At 32.7% G+C, this 19840-nt stretch overlaps 3 protein-coding genes across 3 annotated transcripts; all 3 read right to left on the bottom strand.

Moving 5' to 3' along the window:
- Positions 1 to 265: 265 nt before the first annotated feature.
- LOC130932752 (light-regulated protein 1, chloroplastic) lies at positions 266 to 1434 on the bottom strand. The gene is made up of 2 exons (XM_057862161.1): positions 1177 to 1434; positions 266 to 890 (listed from the first exon to the last, which is right to left on the bottom strand). Exons 1-2 carry the CDS (start codon positions 1359 to 1361, stop codon positions 728 to 730), a joined length of 348 nt encoding a protein of 115 aa, XP_057718144.1. The 5' UTR covers positions 1362 to 1434; the 3' UTR covers positions 266 to 727.
- Positions 1435 to 2771: 1337 nt separating this feature from the next.
- LOC130936581 (sialyltransferase-like protein 1) lies at positions 2772 to 7909 on the bottom strand. Its single transcript, XM_057866674.1, has 11 exons — positions 7556 to 7909; positions 7365 to 7441; positions 6813 to 6899; positions 6645 to 6722; positions 6464 to 6555; positions 6136 to 6337; positions 5188 to 5278; positions 4567 to 4625; positions 4301 to 4449; positions 3990 to 4071; positions 2772 to 3718 (listed from the first exon to the last, which is right to left on the bottom strand). The coding sequence occupies exons 1-11, from the start codon at positions 7680 to 7682 to the stop codon at positions 3326 to 3328; spliced, it is 1437 nt and encodes a 478-aa protein (XP_057722657.1). The 5' UTR covers positions 7683 to 7909; the 3' UTR covers positions 2772 to 3325.
- A 2990-nt stretch (positions 7910 to 10899) lies between these two features.
- On the bottom strand, positions 10900 to 18652 carry LOC130933052 (uncharacterized). The gene is made up of 9 exons (XM_057862554.1): positions 18332 to 18652; positions 17581 to 17627; positions 16069 to 17355; positions 13328 to 13416; positions 12582 to 12684; positions 12403 to 12507; positions 11849 to 11963; positions 11497 to 11670; positions 10900 to 11360 (listed from the first exon to the last, which is right to left on the bottom strand). The coding sequence occupies exons 1-9, from the start codon at positions 18543 to 18545 to the stop codon at positions 11206 to 11208; spliced, it is 2289 nt and encodes a 762-aa protein (XP_057718537.1). The 5' UTR covers positions 18546 to 18652; the 3' UTR covers positions 10900 to 11205.
- Between the last annotated feature and the right edge of the window lie 1188 nt (positions 18653 to 19840).

The raw sequence follows: 19840 nt of genomic DNA, 5'->3' as shown, positions 1-19840 counted from the left end.
ATGCATACATACAAAATCCATAAATATTATATACTCTCTGGCTATTATCTTTGTTTATTTCGCTTTTTGTTTCTCCAAATGAACACTGGAACTTGGTTCTCTACTTGTTAAGTTCTATAATTCATTATAGAAGTTCCATTTTCTGTAATTTCCGCTGCTGGAATTTAGCATTCGCCACCTTCAAACAGATATTCATATTTAAATAATATTACTCTTCTCCTATGGTGATTACTATTCTAAGCTTCTATCATTTAGATCGAAAACGAAAATTGCAAACTTGAGATCTATATTATTAAATGCTACATATCATATCATATATATACAACACATTGTAGATTTGTAGTAGTCATTGCAAAAAGAGGGGTTTTTCTATGTCCTAGTAGACACCCTTCTGATACTCGTGCTCACAGAACATTCCTCCGAGTTCATCACAAGCTTCTCCAAGAAGACCCTGAGTCAAAACACATACATGTAAGATCATAGTCCACCAAGAATTCCGAGTTCATCTAGAAACAATGATCTAATAACAGAGAAGTAAACAGTAATGCTACGGACCCAAAAAAAAAAAAAAAACCGTCCGAACTTGTCTTATTTAATATTCATTAATTGTCGCAACAATTAATAAAGGTTAAATAAGGCAAGTTATATGGCTGTTTTTGGTTCATTTTCTTTGGTTAACAAACATTTCCGAGAGTAAATAACGGTGAATTGATTTTTGAGATGTTTCTTACGTCTTGGGATCATTGTATTCAAGATACTCTCTATCAACACTTTCTGAAGCAACTTGAGGTTTGTCGTTCCGAGCCTCCGGCTGAACCCTCGCTTCAGGATACATCTCTGCCAAACATGCGTCCCCTCCGACGGTTTCGCAAGCTTCCGCCGGAAACACACTAAACGAAGAAAGAACCACACAGAAACAAAGGTTACAATTATCACTCTCATCTAACAGTTTCAACTCAAGTGTTCCAACAAATAAACAACCAAGAAATTTTGGTGAAAGCCATAGTTATTTTGATAGTATCTATAAAACCAAAATCTTTTCCTATTGCGCAAATCATGTGTTATGAATGATCTAAGATCTAAAGCATAACTAAACTCTACAATTTCTATATTCTAAAAACTAAGAACCCTATAAACCCTGAGAGTTAGAAACGAGAGTTGAAACACAAGGCTTACGAGAACATAGAACTGTAATCTACTGTTGAAGTGTCATAGTTAACGGTTGCAACTTTGACTGCAACTTTATGAGGTGAAGAAAGTGAGGAAGCTAATTTGGTAGGGAAGGTGGTTACTTGGGAGACACTCTTTGAAGGTGCCAATGGCATAACAATAGGGGAAGCAAAGGTTAAAGCACTCTGCATTTTGAATTTGCTTTTGTTTTAGTATTGTGACTTGTGATCAGAGCAAGTGTGGTTCAACTTTATAGATTAAAAGTGGGTATGATGGATGGGGTGAGATATTTGTGGATCAGGATAAGGTTTTGTTTTTAATCTTTGGGGACTCTTCTGATTCAGCAGGTTCCATCACCACCAAGATATTTATGTGAACTCTTTGGAGTTTTATGATAATATCAAGTGTTTTTTTTTTCTTCCATTATGGAGGGGAGAATTATGTTCAGCCAACTGGAAGCAAAACAAGATTGTTATCTAGAGCTGTCCTTGTCTTTATCAAGTTTTCTTTTTCTTTGCTATACATATTTATTATACTTTTAGCTTTTTCTCTTTCCACTATTAATACTATCTTACATTACTTTTTATTTTTTTATCTAATTAATTAATTAATTAGCATTCTTCTTTATTAATTAATTTAGTTAAAAAAATTAGCAACAGATTAACAAACAAATTAACCTATTTGGAAAAAAAATAAAGAATATATTATTTGGAAACTAACCTACTATTTAGAGATAACAAATAAACTAACAGGTTTTAAACTTTTATTTTTTTTATAATCTTACTAAAAAAAAAATAAACTGATTTGTATGTTACTTTTTTAAAATCTAAATTATTAATATAAAATATAACAAATAAATAGTTAAAATTTATTTAATTAACATAAATGCAACACTCTTTATTTATTATTTTTTTTATTATTATTATTATTATTATTATTATTATTATTATTATTATTATTATTATTATTATTATTATTCACAGGTAAAAAATATTATGTTACCATATATTCAGATTTTTTTTCCTTACGAGAAATTGGATTCCCATGTTTATAAGCATTAAAAAAGAATCTCTTATCCTGTGTTTTTTGGTACTAAGTACTAACCTCTTATATTCAGAAATGTTATGTTACCATATGTTACATTCAGATAGAAACAATAAATACAGAACTACAGAAGCACAATGACATTCTTCAACGAATAAAAATCATGACATCCAAGTTATCAACTATACTATATACTCTCTTCAAAGATTATGTTCCCGTTTCAAATTTCATCCAGAACTGTATTAACTTTTTTCTTTGGGACAGAGAACCATATTAACTTTAGTCGTAATCCAAGAAACCATGAAATAGTTTTGTACTTACTCTTCCTCCTATACTAAGTCAGATCCACTCCCTTCTACTATTGTATTAAGTATAAGATCCAACTAATTTGGACCTCACAGAAAAATGAATTGACTATACAAGAAAAGATTCGTACATATAACAAAATTGAACCAAAGTGATTACATGAAGGCTTAATAATAGAATAAGAATACCACTTCAGAACAAGAAGAACAAGTACATTCAGCAAAGATCAAGCCTCACGGGAACAAAATCCATTAAGTTGGCAGCAGCATGAGAGCTTTTCCAAAAGAGAAGAAAGTAAAATTAAAAATAATCAAAGAATTTTAACTCCAAAATGTAATTTTAATGCCGTGTAAAACTAGTTCAAAACATCAGACCAACATTTTTCTAGGATTGTTGATCATTACAGTGATATGTTTACAGATACCTCTAAGACCAACCAAATTTTAATAGATGAGACACCTATTGCACTGTTAAGAGCATTCCATTTCGAACCCACCAGAATCACAAAAGGAAGCACAACAAACTTCTGTAGTCAAAATTCCTATGTTGTGATCTCTAATCCCTATCCCCTACAATAAATCACCTTCTAGTATAAAATATTAAAGTCAATGAAATTATACATTCGGATTCCCTTCATGGATTTGGTATTCTAGCTTCTCTCTGATAGCTGCAGAATTTGTGCAGAAAAAAAATGAACTACTGTGGAAATATACAAAGCAGGCCACAGAAGGTAACTTCATCCCATATTCCATTTAGAAAATAGTTGGGCCAATGATCAGAAAGAACCTTAGTAGGGAGACACCATCTACACATCAGATTTTAAGGGATGTCTCACACACACAAGATCATCCAATCTATTGCCATCCATTTTATACAGAGACACCCCTTGCATCTGGATATAGTGATCCTGTGCTTCTTTCCTCAAACTCTTAAAAGGCATGACTTCCCATTTATTGTAATTTGATTTCTTCCTTACATCACTCATGTCCGGAGATCCTGATACGGGTCCCATTTTTTTGGGGTCCACATCACCCCACACCTTGCAACTGCCAAACTGCCCTAAGTCGCCAGCTTGATTGGATTGACTCAGCTTCAATTGTTTTGCTGCTGCATGTGCTTGGCTAATCATTTCTCTACTTGGCACATCTGACCAGTCTTGCTTCCGCATTGATCTCATGGGGGAATGAATCCTTATTAACTGAAAATTAAACCATGTGTCAAAACTTGAAAAAGGAAATGTTAATAATAGGATGTAGCCAAAATGAGCGCTAAGGCATATGTTAAGAGTATAAATAGAAACATTAGGTTTTTGATGAATTCAATGCATTGCAAATGTAAAAAATTTTATTTTTCAAAATTTTTTAGTCAAATGTTTCCTTCTGTGGTACTCTTAAATGTGTTCGTAAGACACATATTAGCAACACCCATAAAAATATACTAAGTAGATTTTATCCAAAGAAAAGACATACCCCAAGGCATTCAAGAAGTTGGTAGTATGCTCTACCCTGAAGTGGATTGTGTCCTTTCCTTGGAGCAGAAAAGTATCTTGTCCTGTAGATAAAGAAAATCACAAAAAAGAAAAGAAAAAAGACCCATTGGCATTGCAGACTTACATTAAATAAGGGGAAAAAAATAATAATAAGCAAAGTTTTGGGGTATCAATGGAGAAATCTATTCAAGAGCAGCACGTGTATGAATACTCTAGAAACTATCACAAAGACTAAAAAACATAAAATCCATATTGTCTAAACCAAACCAAAATCCAGATAGAGAAACCCACCATTCAGTGTATCCTGGATCAACAGTGAAACCATATATATCAACAATATCACACATGGAGAGTGCTAACTCAATGGATTTCATCCCAGTTCCTTTGGCACCTCGACGTAGTACAATCCCTTGGAATAGATAGACTGGATTTGGAATAGTCTGCCATAAAAAAAAGGGGGTCAAAAGAATGTTGATAAACTTGTTCCGATAATTGAGTTTCTGCTGTCTGTAGCAGGCTTATAGACCAAAAGCATTAAGTGAAGAACAGATTTTCACCTTTATAATGGCATTGATTTCTCTGTGCGTTAGACTTTTTATTATCAATATCTCGTCATCTGCAGTAGAGCAACAACTTTAATCCTCTGATCTTATACAACTCAAGAACTCACACATGCAAGGAGAAAAAGGGGATTAAAATATCAATAAGTGCACTGTAAGTTCCAGATTTCTGGTTCTTAGTTATTGAGAAACTGTCTCCCAGTTGATCCACAAAAACGTCTAAGTTAGACAGTTAGACCAACTGCTTAGGTGTAATGGCGTATTATATTAATAAATTAATTCTTGAACACAATTAAAAGAATCTAATATAACAGGCTTATCACAATATAATTTTTGTTATTTTTTAACTTATTTACTAACTACCTTTTGCTTGCTAATAATAGATTAATCTGTGTGTAGAATAATTTAAATAATAATGGAAAGTATAGTTTATATTAAAGGATTAGGCAACAAAAGATGAGGATAAGCAACATAGCACACAGAAATGACAAAGTAGCCATTTGTAAATCTAGGATTGTGAACAGATACCCATTTAACTAATATCACCTGACATTTAAAATACTAATTTCAATAAATGTTTGATATTTTTGTTAAAATAACTCATAAATAATAACTCACCAGATCCATTTAGAATAGGGACCATGTTACGAGCAGCACCCCTTACAACTAGACGGAAATCCCTCTTAAGACCAACATACTTGGCATATTTCTGCACAATTCAAAGACAGACAAAATAAGTGTTTGAAAAATTATTTTCCCCCTATGTAGTTCAGAGCCTTAATTAAAACAGTAAACAAATGAATTTGATGCTCTTAATCACTATTGCATCTTGTACTGTAATAGAAGAATAATTATTGAGCTTGCATTAGCTGGTGATCAGTCTCATTTATCCAAAGATAAAGGATCTGGATATCAAGACATGCAAAAGCTAAACTTTTGGTAAGAGACAATACTAAAAAAAAAAACACTAGAAGCTCTATTGATACGTGCTTCAAATGTTCGTAATATGAAGAGTATATTATTTAGAAGTTAATAGTTTATACTTTTAGAATGTTCAACTTAATTTGATGTATTTTAATTTTGTTTATTTAGTTATTAGATTGGGCTTTGTGTTTGAGCTTAAAGTTTTCCTTGTTTTAACCTAATAAGTGGTTATAAATACCTCATAAACTATTGTAATCGTAGTATTCAGTAATTAGAGGTTTGAAAACCCCCTTTTGGTTTTGTGATAAAACCATGATGTGAACAAGTGAGGTTGAGTGAGTCTCTCGTTGCATCGGAGAATTGGATAGAAGGTTGAGGAGTCCCTTCGATTCAATTCCCAAACTATGGCATGGACAAGTTAGGTTGAGGAGTCTCTTTCTTGTTGCATCAAGAAATTGGCTAGAAAGTAGAGTGATTCTCTTTGTATTCAATTTCAATCTATCCATTTTATTTCTATTTCAATTTTAATGTATCTTCCTTATTCAATTTCAATTCATGTCTTGTTTATCCTTCTTTTTTTTCTTATCATCTATCCTATCACATAACGTCAGAATTGTAATTGATGAGTTGATAGAAGTATACCTCATTAACAGGGGCCTCATTATCACGGAAAACAGCATCATGGCTGTCAATTTCTTCACCAAACTCTGTCTTCAGAAGATCTCCAGAATTTCCAACAACAGCACAAGTACGAAACTGTCGTGGATGAAAAGGTGGTTTTGCTGGTAATAGTATATTGAGGTTCTCTTCGCAGAGAGTCTTATTGTAGCACTTTTTGGCCCCCCTATAAGAAGAAAACTGAAATTAGACTTGCTTCATAGCAAGATGCTTGCAGTGAATAAGCATAAATAATGAAATAGACATTTATAGTAGTCACAAACAAGAAGGAGAAGAAGATTAAGGTTCATACAATTGAGCAATTCTTTGTGGAGCATAATCTACCCAGCCATCAGGACGAACATCTAGATATTCTCGGGTTAGAATTGTGGTCATGTTACGGTACTGCCATACCTCAACATATCAGTACTAAGTACAGAATCACACTGAAAAGAAGCAACTTAAAACACAGTGATAAAAGAATGGTGGTTCACCTGTTCCCACAACAAGATCGACTCGCACACATCAAATTTGTACTCCAAAGGCTCAAAGTGTTTAAACTGTGCATTGTACTGCAAGAATCAAAACAGATTCAAAAATTAGTACTGTGCTATTGGTGGAAATTGAATCAAAGAAGAAGTATCAGAGCATAAAAGACATACCCAGGTGCTGTTGGTGCCTTCAGGATATTTAAGGATCAATTTACAGTGGTCAATAATTTGTGCAGTGAGTCCAAGCCCCTTTTTAGCCTGTTTTCAATTCCATAGCTCAACACTGGTTTCCATACTACTTAACAAGTCAAATTTCTAAACAAATATACCGGGCCGCACAAACAAGTAAATCCCAGAACTTTAGTTTCTCAAATCAACACAATTCATAACCATGAATACCAAAAATCGTTAGACACTAACAAATCATAATCATGTTATTCAAAAGAAACATATAAGTGTGTTTGGCCTGTCTTCAGTTAAGTTGATATACTTTCTTTAGTAACACAATTATCACATTGCCCGTTATTCTGTCAAGTCCATTCAAAGTTCAATGGAGAAAAAAAAATTACCTACAATATATCATTTCCACAATTAGCTATAGAAAACACAGCACAGACACAACTGAATTTCAAATCAAGTATAAACAAACCCATAGGACCACCGAAGGAAAAAATCCAAAATGAATAAAAAGACAGAAAAGAAAGAAAAGGAACGGATAGCTACCACACACTGCTGAACACTGGTCTGGAAGTTTGACAAGACACTAATTTGCTCTCTGTTGCGATCTGAAATGAGGGAACCTGGAAAAAGTGCAATTTGGAGGAAGCTCAGAATCACACGCAAGATTGGGAGCGCAATTTTGAATAATTTATTAATCAATGATTAGGGGAGTATGATTGTGATTAATTAATTACCTGAGAAGAAAGAGGATTGAATGGCAAAGAGGAGGAGAGAGAACAATGCAACGGCGCACACCAGATACAGAATCCTGGGTCTCCTGTTATTGCTCGCTGATGATGATAGCAGCTTGTGCTGCCTCATACTCAATCACGGAGAGAGAGAGAGAGAGAGTCGGTGGGGGTTAGATTCAGATCAATGAAGTTCGCGGAATGCAGCAGTATAAGTTGTGTTCCCAGAAACGACGACGTTTTTGTGGCTCTGAAAAACGTGAACACTGAAACAACGACCAAGCTTGCTTGAGGAGATCAGGAGATAAATGAAATGTGGAATGGAGTGTTACGCTGTTACAGGCTGTATATACACTTGCCTTCCAGATATTGAATAGAATATTACACAGTACACTAGCTTGCCACTACTATTTGTATTTTGCTAACGTGATCTTATAATTTCTTTTTGAGGAATCAATTAAGTTTAAGCTGGGATGGCTTTGTAATATGATTCGTTTTAAAGAATTTAATTATAACTAGAATGAGTGCCGCCGGTAAATTAATGATAGTATATAATAATATTAAAAATTGTCATGTTTTGTAGAAATAAATTAAATATGTGTAAATTGAAACTAAATTTAAAAGGTGTTTTATTTTAAATAATTTGTAGTACAAAAGATTTGGATGTTGGAGCTGTACAAAGTGATATTTTTATTTGGTGGTTTGATTTTTGTATTTGTTTTAGTTGATGGTCTTAGTCATCTTATGTGGCGCTCGTCCTCCTTTTTTTGTTGGTTGTTAGAGTTGGTGCTTTCTTCTTTTTATCGTAGGTTCTTGCGAAAACATGTTCTTTATGAATTGTTAAGTTTGATGCACTTTCTATTGTGTTATTTAGTTCCATCTTTGTATGTATGTTCTTCTTTAGAAGATGTGTCTTGAATTTGTATGGTTTTCTTTCTCCTTAATCTCTTGATGGGATGGTGCTTCAATGTCATTATTTTTCTGAAATGTCATTAGATTTGAAGCAGTTGTGCCCAATAAGTTTTTTGCGTCGCCATCAAATAGTACAAAAGTTATTGTAACACTTTGATCTAAAACTTTTAATTGAATTCTGAACCTAAAATAAGTATTGGGCTAGCAACTAATAATTTGATAGATGAGATTATGAAAAGTATATAGAGTTACCTTATTGTTGGATATTGTGGTGTTTGATTACATGTGCCACACATGTAGTTGTTTCTTTTTTTTATATGTTTTCTTCTAACACTTTTTATATTTAACATAGTTCCATCCTAATTTGTTATCAATTTCGTTTATAGTTGCTAAAATTATGAAGATCTTTTCCTATTCCAATATTCAATTTATGTTATCATTAGGTATATGGTATTTGAGTAAGTATGAATGTATGATGCATGTTGTGATTTTTTTTTGTCATACCTAATCATCAGATTCTCATTGCAGTTCGGAAATAATTTTTTTTGTGTTAAATTTGATGTTATGCGAAGGAATAGTGATAAGAGACTTATATATGTAGTTTAAATGGTATGGAATTTAAATACTTATAACGTAAAATTTATTATGATTAATAATATTATTATGACATTTGTAATATGGACGTTTATTACCTTTAGTGAGTTATTTATAAAAATTAATAAATTAATTGTTGCGGTTATAAATTTATTGTATTATTTATAATGGTAAGATATAATAAATATAGGAATATGAATTCAATGTATTTGGAGGTTACAAATTTATTGGATTCTATTTTTTAGTTTTTTATTTGTATCTAATATAAAAATGTATGTCTAATATCATATATTTTTTGGTTTCATTTTGATACTCTTTTAATAAATTTGTTTTTTTTAGTTTTCAAATATTCTTTTCAAAATTTATATTGGTAAAATAAAATAGAATTTATTTTTAATAATAAGTAAAAACTACAATAATAGTTCTTTGTACCTAGTGTTACTTCTAAAAATTAAAATGATTATTTTTTTTACCAAAATATAGAGACTCGAACTCGCGACCAATATGGGAGACTATGCCATTTGAGGTATAACTCACTGGCAAAAATTAAAATGATTATAATAAATATAATTTTCATTTTTTAAACTTTTAATTTATAAATTAATTGTTGTAATTATAAATTTATTATATTGTTTATAACGGTATGATATAATAAATATAGGAATATGAATTCAATATATTTGGAGGTTACAAATTTATTGGATTCTATTTTTTTAGTTTTTTATTTATATATTTTATTTTTTTGCTGATTTGAAAATAATAGTTGATTTGGCAAGAATTGAGTGGTTGATTCTAAAATTGTGCAAGTAAACAATATTACTGACATGACATTAATAAGAAAAAAGAAATGTCTCAAAAGTAATGTAATGCATGCTTATGTATCTACTTTTATATATTAAAAATAGATGCATTACCTATTTAAAGTCTTGCAAATGAGAACATTTGATCCACTAATAAATATGAGATTGTTTTGCACTAACATTACACAATATTAATCTCATTTTTGAATTAACATATAATTATGTTTTCTAACATATAATCCTACTGCAAACTGTAAGCTCTAGCTTAAGTTGGTTTACATTCTTGTACCTTTAGAACTAAAATTCGCCTGTTTACGAAGTTGCAATTATCTAAACCACTCCCATTATAATCAAGCAAGATGTACATGTTAAAATGTATTTTTATTCTAAGGATGAAGACCAACTCAGGCACGGAGGATTCTATGGTACCTTTTGTTTGGAGTCAAACTTTTGCCTAAATTACTTTTTATAATAACTTTAAAATATTTAAAATATTTTAACTTTTGTACTTCTAAATTTAAAATTAATTATTTAACCTATTTTAACAATTAGACAATATCTTTTAAACACCATAGAAAACACCTTTTATATATATATATGCAACCCATATGATACATCATACATGACTTAAAAGAATACGAATATGTAAAAATGACTGAACATGGAATATTCAGGGGTGTGTGGCGTATCCACTTTTCACGAAGTAATTCCATTGATACAACGCAAAACACCCCTTCCGTGCAGTGATTCAGAAGAGTCCAATTTTTTTTTGTCATACGAACAGTCAAACACACACACACCCTAACCTAGCAACTACTAGGACTCGAACTCTTTACCACTACATCACATGCCTCAGCAGCGAAGAATCCATTTCATTTTGGTTTTCAACCAAGAAAGAAAATTCTCATGCCAAACCCTTCAAGCATCTAAACTTTGAAAGCCCTATCGGGATTATTTTGACCCCAGCCACGAGCATATGGCCTCCCAGAGACGACTCCTTCGCAACAAACACAACCCAAGTAACAAGTTTTGCAAATGTGGCCCTTGTACAATGTGTTGTTCCGACCATAAGCCATTACATAAAACATTGGATAAACCAAAAAGACAGTCAACTATCTCAAAGTGTACTTAAAACCGTCGTGTCTTGGTTGTTTATGAGATCATTTATTCTCTCTCTCCACACGTCTATACCTATCTACAAGAAATCAAGCGCATAAAATACATGTCATCCATAAGATTGTAGGTAACTACACTGAAATTGTCTAGATGGAGTCGCAAATTTCACTTCGGGCTTCACGGGATGAAATTGGAGCCTTCTAACATACAATCTTATAGAGTAATCCAGAGTAATCAGTAACGCCTGCCACCAGATGTCGATAGGAGAACTCGATTTTGCTTTTTCCGCTTCTTCCCAAAGTCATTTGTGTTTGGTGCATTCATGTTTACATTTGATTCGGCTCTGGATGTAACATTGGAATATGATGGTGTCTCCACATTTCTTGGACCTACAGGATCAAATTGTTTTAGAACATAAAACATGCTTGAGGCCCTCATAGCAGGGTGCTCATTCTTCAGCAATTGCATGAGTGCATGACATTTTGGTGAGCAGAAAAATATCAAATTTACATAATCTCACTATACCTGTTGTGCCAGTAGGACTAGTGACCGTATTATTATTATGGGTACTGCTGGTTTCTTGGATTTGTAAGGATGGAGAATCATGAGCAGCGGCGAATCCAAGCCGGGTAACATTTGAGAATGTTTTTCTTTCCCCAACAACTGGAGGACTTGATGACATAGCTGAATTTCCCAAGGCTAAAATAAAAAGGAAAACATTAAAATTATACACCCCATAAGAGATGATAATGTGCAATTGAAAAGCCAAATCAAATGCAGATTATGCAGAACACTTTAAAATGCCATAAAGTCCAAGTGCAAGTATGGAAGTCATGTACCACTAATTTGATCTTCTAACATCCAAAAAGAATGTTACCTTCAAAGTCATCCATAGAAAATGTTGGAGTGTCATCATACGAAGCAAGTTTATAACTTGGAATGGGAAAAGAATAAGCGGCAGCAGCTTCCGCCTTGAATTTTTCCTTTTGCTCCTAGAATAATAACATAACATGACTTCAATTCTTCAAAGGCAGGTGATTGCAGAAGTTTTAGCCACAAAAAAAAAAAAAAAAAAAAAAATTACCGAAGCCAATTTTAATTGTTATCTCACACTCACACCAACAAATTTCAACAACCCACAAGTTCAAGCCTGACCCAAGCTTGACAAGGTTTCATTAAAACAATTTGCCCCACTGGCACAGATCAACAGAATGGCAGACAAACAAGAGGAGACAAGACAAATCAAGAAAATATGACATCCATAAAAATTTGGGAGAAATTTCACAGAATAACTACAATTTCACAGAGCCACGTCAAGTTCTTATACACAAGCATTAAGGGTGAGAGAACTAAGAAGTAAGTCAGAGCAGCGAGAGTCTGATTGCCTTTTTGAAATCTACAAATGTAATATTCAAGGATACAACTAAATACCTTCTTTGCGAGTTGTTTCCTCTGGTGTGCGCGCTTCTTTATTTCATCCATAAATGGGGCCAGTGCTTCAGGAGGCAACATCTCACTCAAATCAATTTCACAGAGCTGAAAAATTAGCAAATACCTATTATAAATTATAACAGAATCTTCGAATTAAATAATTTTCTTTTAAAGGGCACCTGAAAAGTTGTTGTCAACGGAAAATGACTTAAGAATTTATATCGCCTCCTCATGGCCTCGGACTGGGTAACCGTTTCCATTTGCAGAATCTTTCCCGTTATTCTGCAATCAGTAGACTCTGGTCAAAAGGCCATTAGAGGCAGCCGAAACTATAGATATTAACATGTACTAATATCAACTATCAAGTAGTACTACTTAAAATATTAACATTCCAACTGAAACTAAAACATACTAATATGACATTTACTGAAAATTCAATCTTTGACAAAGGAAAATGGCATTAATTAGTCCACCTAATCAACCCAGCAAACAACACAAGGCTATGCAGTGTTTGCTGCAACTTCTGACTTCTCATGATAGGTGCATTCCGCCAATTATGTACTTGATTTTGTTTCTTTGAGCCAAAATTACAACCCAAACATACTTTGATTTAAGTACCACTATCTTAGCCTACAATTAAGGATTAATTCTGTAGATGTTAATAGATATTTATTATCATGAAATAAGTATGGTAAAACCTTACTAGTTTGTGTGAGATGCATCTTCTATAGCACCAAACGTTATTTTTTATGTGCATTGAATTTACAGATTTAAAAGCTTTGTTTTGTGGTGTATACATGTTTATGAACCCAAAATTGAAGTTTAGAATAAATCAATTTCCATCTCCATAAACTTTAAAAAGTTCCACAATATGACAATTGCATTTGAATTATCACGCAAACCAAGAAGCACTTCTTGTTCAAACCTGTGTGGAAGCATGTCATAACTCCCATAATGATGAAGTAAACATTTCGTGTTCAGTGGATGGAGAATTATATGCTGGCCATCCACAGCCTGAAATAGATATGAAAATGGTAACAACCAAATTTCATCATTAGATGGGTAATAAATAGGAAGTTGTTAAGCATAAGGCATTTGTAAATTGCTCAATAAAAGCAAAAGAAACAATTCCTCATCTCAATGCAATTCTTCTAAATTTGTCCAATTGTCAGGAATGATGAGAGGGTTTTAGAATGAGTTAGTATAAACAATTTGGCACTAACAGTTGACCAAAGTTCAATTATTCAAAAGCACAAAGTTGCAAGGGAGGGCACCAAACCTATAGGCGATTCAGATCTTAATGTGAAAAGATTATGCATTCTTACAATACCATATAAAAAGTAATAATGGAGTCATGAAGCATTGCCTTATCTTTTTAAAGTATAAGAGTCATTTAAAAAAAAAAACCAAAACAAAGCAAAAAGAGAAACAAAAAACAAAAAAAACCAAGCAATTTCGCAGGCAATAATAGTATTCTGTCCACAGATCTCAACAAAACAACTACTCTCCACAGTGACATGATGAAAATAGATCAATCATTCAAGGAAAAGAAAATCAATATAGCTTTGGTACCAACAAACAACATTAATTGGCCGGCCATAAATGATCTTTGCCTTCATTTTTCCTTTGACATTTTGTCGTGTCTTGAACTATTGCCAACCCACAAAAATAAGTCACTTCTTAACTAAACATTGTCTAACAATATTTGGCATTTGATTAGATTCAGAATGTTTATATACTTTTTGTCCTAACTACAGTACACCAAATATGTGCACTAAGCATTTAATCGAAGGTAAGAGAAAAGAAAATTTTCAAGGTAATAATTTAGCCTAAACAGTTCCAATATTTTTGAAGTTAGTGATTTCTTATTATGTGTACTTTTTGTGAAAAGTGAAATGGAAGGAGTACAGTCTTATGCAGAAGCTTGCTGTTGAAACTCATGCCGATCAATAGATTGCTACGTTATTAATGCATCCAAGAAAAGCCCAATAGATTGTCACCAAAGCTATTTTATTAAAGCAACCCAAGTGATGTTATCATACTTTTTTCGCATTGACTAAAGCATTACTTGCAGTTTGTTTTCATTTTCGCCAATAAGTTAGGGTTTGCCACCTTTGAAAATGTGGTATCCAGACCAGCGAACTAAATTTGTAGAATTTAACCTTTGCATTGTTTATCTATCTATGCACAGCTCACTACGTCACAAGACATCAGAGGTAGATAGGGAACTGGTTAAGAATTTAAGCTAATAATATTGCCATTGCTATTATAGTAACCCTAATTTAATTAATTTCTCATATATAATTTAGCATATTAGTTTTATACTACAGCTTCAAGTTAGAAGACTGATCTAAGAGAATAAACTGATTATCTCCCACATTTAGTGTTCATCCTCCAAAGGAAAGGGTTACACAGAAACATCATTGATCTATGTACCTCTTCTATTAGTGCTTTAAGAATAATCAGTCAATGACATAATATCAGAGCCTCCATAGAAAAATGATATAGATTTTGATCCTTCTTATCCTATGTTAGAGACTTGGGAGGTTTGATGACGTATTTAAGGAGAACGGTTTTTCCCCTTAATAGCCAGCTTTTAAGGCGTGGTTTCTCACTTTCCTTAGGTACTTAACAATAGTATCAGAGCTAAGTTGTCAACGGTACAGAAAGGGCTACCTATAGGCTGATAAGGTGGATACCTGATACTAATAAACGACTGTGGAATGGCTAATCACCTATAGGCTGATACGGTGAATACCTGATACTAATAAACGACTGTGGAATGGCTACCACTAGATTGGCGTTGATAGAGTGAGGCTGTTGTGGACATCAGCTCTCTAAGGTCGATGTACTGTTAGGGACTCGGGAGTATTATGGGGTGCCCAAAATCCCATGTCGCTAGTATCGGATACTTGATGTTGTATTCAAGGAAAGTGATCCTTCCCCTTAATATCTAGCTTTTAAGGTATGGTTTCCACTTTCTTCCAGTACTTAAACATCCTATTGTCCTAAACAAAATTATAAATTCTAGCACAAGGTAGGGTGGGTCCGTGCTCTATCCAAACTTAAAGCTCAGAATTTGTACATAGAGTGTATTAGAAATATAAAACCATTCACGAGTTACCAACAGCCTAACCTTTGCGGAGAGATGGTCCATGACAATTATAATGTACTCTCAACCTGACAACCCCAAACCCCAGCCCAAATTGTTTTAGATTAATTAGATTTTAGAACTAAAGCACACATTTTCTCTCTATCTAAAATAAAGCTATAATTTTGACATTCGTTGCTGCCAACATGCAACATGATCCTTTCAACATATTTGTCAATTTTGTCTTCCCTCTCACACCTTCAATTACACTCTATCCTCTCTACAACTTTAAAATACATCCAAAATGTAGAAAACTATAATATAACTAAAGCTTCCTTCCATCTATGCAAACCCTTTAAAAACCTAAACTTATCCTATGCCAAACCCTGTATAAACTAAACACACTAGTAGTCTAAACATATCTTACCTATATCTTACAAATACGATCATGCCAAACTGCTCAACAGAATCAGTATACAATTCTTATGGTGAAACACTTGTTACTTCAATTAGAAAAACGTGAAGAAAACTAAATAGGGGGTAATACAGAGACAAGCATGAAGTTGTCATCAAACCTGGAAGAAATTGTAAGAATCACTTTCCTTCGTCTCTCCAATTCCATTTGAATGCCTTTGAACACCATTCTTCTCCTCATATGATGAGGATGGATTGATTTCTTGTTCTATCAATTTCTCTCCATCCAAAGTTTGATGTGGACAGGCTTCAGCAGTTGACTTATCCAATATTATTCCCTTACTTTGGTCCTGGAAATCTACAGTGGAAATCCTTGATCCATTAGAATGGGTTTCACCATCAGCATCCACAGCATTTGCAGCTGTCAATTGTATCTGATGTTCAGAATCAATAAGCCTTGAAGAAATGTCAGAAGCCCTATGTTCATTCCAATATTTCTTCCTTTGTTTTAGTTGTTGCATTGCAGCACAAACATATGGAAGCTTCTCCAGGTCATCGACAAGCCCTGAATCAGCTCTGGCCAGCCAGCCATCTAGATCTGATATTGCGTGTCTAACAGAGAGATCTACATCTGATGTGAGTGTGAACTTGGAAAACGGATCACATAAATCTCCATTGCTACTTGATGCAATATCTGTCTCTTGTTTATTTTTATGAGATAAAGTAAATGAATCCTTTTTTCGTGTTAAAAATGTGAACTCAATATTATCCCCTACTTGATATTGTTTGACATTTGTTATGTGGACAGTATACAAATCCTTGACAGATATCATCACAAAGCATAAAGGACACCTTTTCCAGCAATCACCTTTGTGATCCTCTTCACCCAGCATCAAGTACTGTAGTATACATGGGAAACAAAAAAGATGCCCGCATGAGGTTATCTGGGGACACAGAGGATACTCCAAACAAATTGGGCACTGAACTGGGAAGGGGGTTGAATATGTCACACATATAATATCCTCCCACTGCAACATTTTATCTGGATCCATCGACTGGGGAGAATAATTTCCTGTATCTAGGACCATGAATCTGTAATTTGCCTGCAGAAACAAATCCTTGTTGTATGGCCTTCTCTTCCGTTGCCTTCTTGGAAGAGGAGGTGGAGGCCCTCTTGGTTGAGAACGGGATATTGGATCATACTGAAAATTCAGCAAGTAATTGCCATTCACCATCTGAGATCTCCTTCCCAGTGGAGGGGAACTTCCAGGATAATTTGCAGACACAGGATTCTGTTGATGTCTATGAGAGGAAAGCATTCCTGCTGTCTTCCCTGATGAGTGGGATGATCCACCTGCTCGTTTTCCAGCGTGACTCCTAGAATGTATTCCAGAGTTTTGTGAAGGTGAAGAAGAACTTATACCACTTGCAGACACCGACTCCATCACCTACTAGCAAAAAAGATCAACAGTAACCTACCATATACACAAACACTATATAATTCTACAATTCGGACACTTTAGTTACGAGAAAACAACAAGAACAGGATAAGTCCTTTAAAATACACCCCAAACACAGTCCTAGTCCATATTAGATACTAAACAGAGATGCAGTCATTGAGAGGTCAAGACAGTGGACGGGCAACCGCACTCCAAAAAGGAAAATCAAAATACCTTTTCGGAAGGTCCACGAGAATCTTCTGTAGCTTGAGTTGATGAACCTGCCATATACAACCACAAAGAGAATCAACTGATGAACAAGCAGCACCAAAACAAACAGAGAAAATCAAACATCCTCAATTCGACCGCACTAAGGATTAGTTTGGTAAAGTTTTTACTTTTTAAAAATAATTTATAAAAACTAGCTTTTAAAAGATAGCTTTTTTTTTTAAATGTAAAATTTATATTTGGTAAATCAAATTAAAAATAATTTTTAATAAACACAAGTAACAACAATTACCTTTGATAAAATAGCTTTTTAAAATTTAAAAATACTATAAAAGCCATAAATTTAAACGTTAAATTTTAAAATTAGTTAATATATAAAATTATATTAGACTTTAAAATTTTGAAAAATACAAACTAACTTCAAAACTCCACCTTAGTTGCTTTATTCCGACTTTTTAAAAATTTTTTTTATTGACGAAACACAAAATGGGGAACTTATACACCTCTTCTAAAACTTTACCAAACCAAAGCCTAAGCCACGCAACCACAAACCACCCAAAAAATTAACCTCGAAAGATATATTAATAAGTTGATAGTCCTTATCTTTTTCCCCTCTCATATTCTCATTTTTGACCTAAACAGTAAAACCTGAATTACCGAAAACAACCCTCACCGACCAAAACACAGCCACAATTTCACGACGAAGTACAAATCGAAGACACAGAAATTAAAGGAAAGAAGATGCAAAAATCCAAACCTGGATGGTGGCAGGGAGATTGGGGATCAGAGATTCGAAGGGATCCGAAAGAAGCATCGATGTTGCTGTCGTAGTTGTTGAATTGCGAAGAGAGAGAGGAAATTGAGGAAGAGGGAAGAGAATTCGGGAATCCATATTGGGAATTAGGGTTTGAAGTTGAAGGAGATGAAGAAGACGATGGTGCTGGCTGGGCTTGTGAGGGCAAGATGGACATGAAAAAAAGGGAGAGAGGGGGAGGGGCGGTTTGTTTTGGAGAAGGGTCGTGATTTTCGTCGTTGGGAAAGGCTTCTATTCTAATTTTACCAACGCTCAGAATGAACAAAGCATTTTTTGTTATTATTTGTTGGCGCTTTCTCGCTTCACTGGGTGGGGCTGGGTGCCGCATCTTCACCGAATATTGGTTCTACCGCCACACTCCAATTACCATCTTGCCACCGTTTTTTGAAAAAAAAAAAATAAATAAAAAAATAAAAATCTATTTTTATAGTAATACAATAAAGTGCCCACTTAACGCTCTTTAATTTAAAAATTTATTTGTTTAAGTATTATTATAAAAAAAATTTTAATTTTGTTTATAAATTATAATTTGTTATTTGCTTAAGTTATTAGCTTTTGAATTTTTAAATACATTTTTTAAAGTTGTTGGATATTTAATTTTTAATGTTGTTAAACTAAATATTTGTTTAAGTATTATCACTAAAAAATTTTTAAATTTTATTTATAAATTATAACTTATTATTTGATTAAGTTGTTACTGAACTAATTATTTACTTAAGTGTCATCATTAAAATTTTTTAAAAATTATAAATTATTATTTATTTACATTGTTTATTAGAACTTTTTAAAGTTTTATTTATAAATTATAAATTATTATTTACTTGGATGTTACTTTTTAATTTCAAATTATTTGCTTATGGTGTTTTGTTTAAATGGTCATTTTTCAAATTTTAAGTTATTTATTTAAGTTGTTATTTTTTAAATTTTAAATTATTTACATATTACTCTCTTTAATTATTGATTATTGTAGTTACCTTATATTCTTAAGCTAATAAATTAAAATTAAAAAAATAATTTAAATTTATTTTAATTTAAATTTATTCTTAAACTAATTAGTTCACATAATTATTGTGATTTTTGAAAAAAAATTAAGTTTTATTTAAACAAACTAAATAAAAAGATAAGAGAGTCTTTTTAATTTAAATTTACAGATGAATTAACTAAGTTCACATAATAATAATAATAATTCTATTTAAATAATAATTAGGAAGATATTTTTATTATTTTTTGAATTAAGTACGAATTAGTTTTATCACTTGAGATTTATAACTAAGTGCGAATTAGTTTTCACGTAATAATAATAATAATTAATAATTATTCAATTAGTTTTCGTGTAAGAACAATAATTTCATTTACATATTAATATTATCTTTTAGTTAGTTGTTAGGATTTATATTTTAAATTTAAATCAAAGTCAATTAAGTTTCAGAAAATTTTACCTATAAGTCAATT

The sequence above is a fragment of the Arachis stenosperma genome, chromosome 6 (genome assembly GCF_014773155.1).
Source record: "Arachis stenosperma cultivar V10309 chromosome 6, arast.V10309.gnm1.PFL2, whole genome shotgun sequence".
Lineage (NCBI taxonomy): Eukaryota > Viridiplantae > Streptophyta > Magnoliopsida > Fabales > Fabaceae > Arachis > Arachis stenosperma.
The sequence above is the reverse complement of the archived record's forward strand: the minus strand, read 5'-3'. Positions and strand labels throughout refer to the sequence as shown.

Coding starts and splice junctions, on each gene's coding strand:
- LOC130936581 (XM_057866674.1), bottom strand. CDS start 7,682: ATGAGGCAGCACAAGCTGCTATCATCATCAGCGAGCAATAACAGGAGA. Junction 7,442..7,555: donor TCAATCCTCTTTCTTCTCAG/GTAATTAATTAA, acceptor CACTTTTTCCAG/GTTCCCTCATTTCAGATCGC. Junction 6,723..6,812: donor AAGGCACCAACAGCACCTGG/GTATGTCTTTTA, acceptor TGATTCTTGCAG/TACAATGCACAGTTTAAACA.
- LOC130933052 (XM_057862554.1), bottom strand. CDS start 18,545: ATGTCCATCTTGCCCTCACAAGCCCAGCCAGCACCATCGTCTTCTTCA. Junction 11,964..12,402: donor GGAAACAACTCGCAAAGAAG/GTATTTAGTTGT, acceptor TTATTATTCTAG/GAGCAAAAGGAAAAATTCAA. Junction 11,361..11,496: donor TAGTCCTACTGGCACAACAG/GTATAGTGAGAT, acceptor TTGATCCTGTAG/GTCCAAGAAATGTGGAGACA.
- LOC130932752 (XM_057862161.1), bottom strand. CDS start 1,361: ATGCAGAGTGCTTTAACCTTTGCTTCCCCTATTGTTATGCCATTGGCA. Junction 891..1,176: donor GATTACAGTTCTATGTTCTC/GTAAGCCTTGTG, acceptor TTCTTCGTTTAG/TGTGTTTCCGGCGGAAGCTT.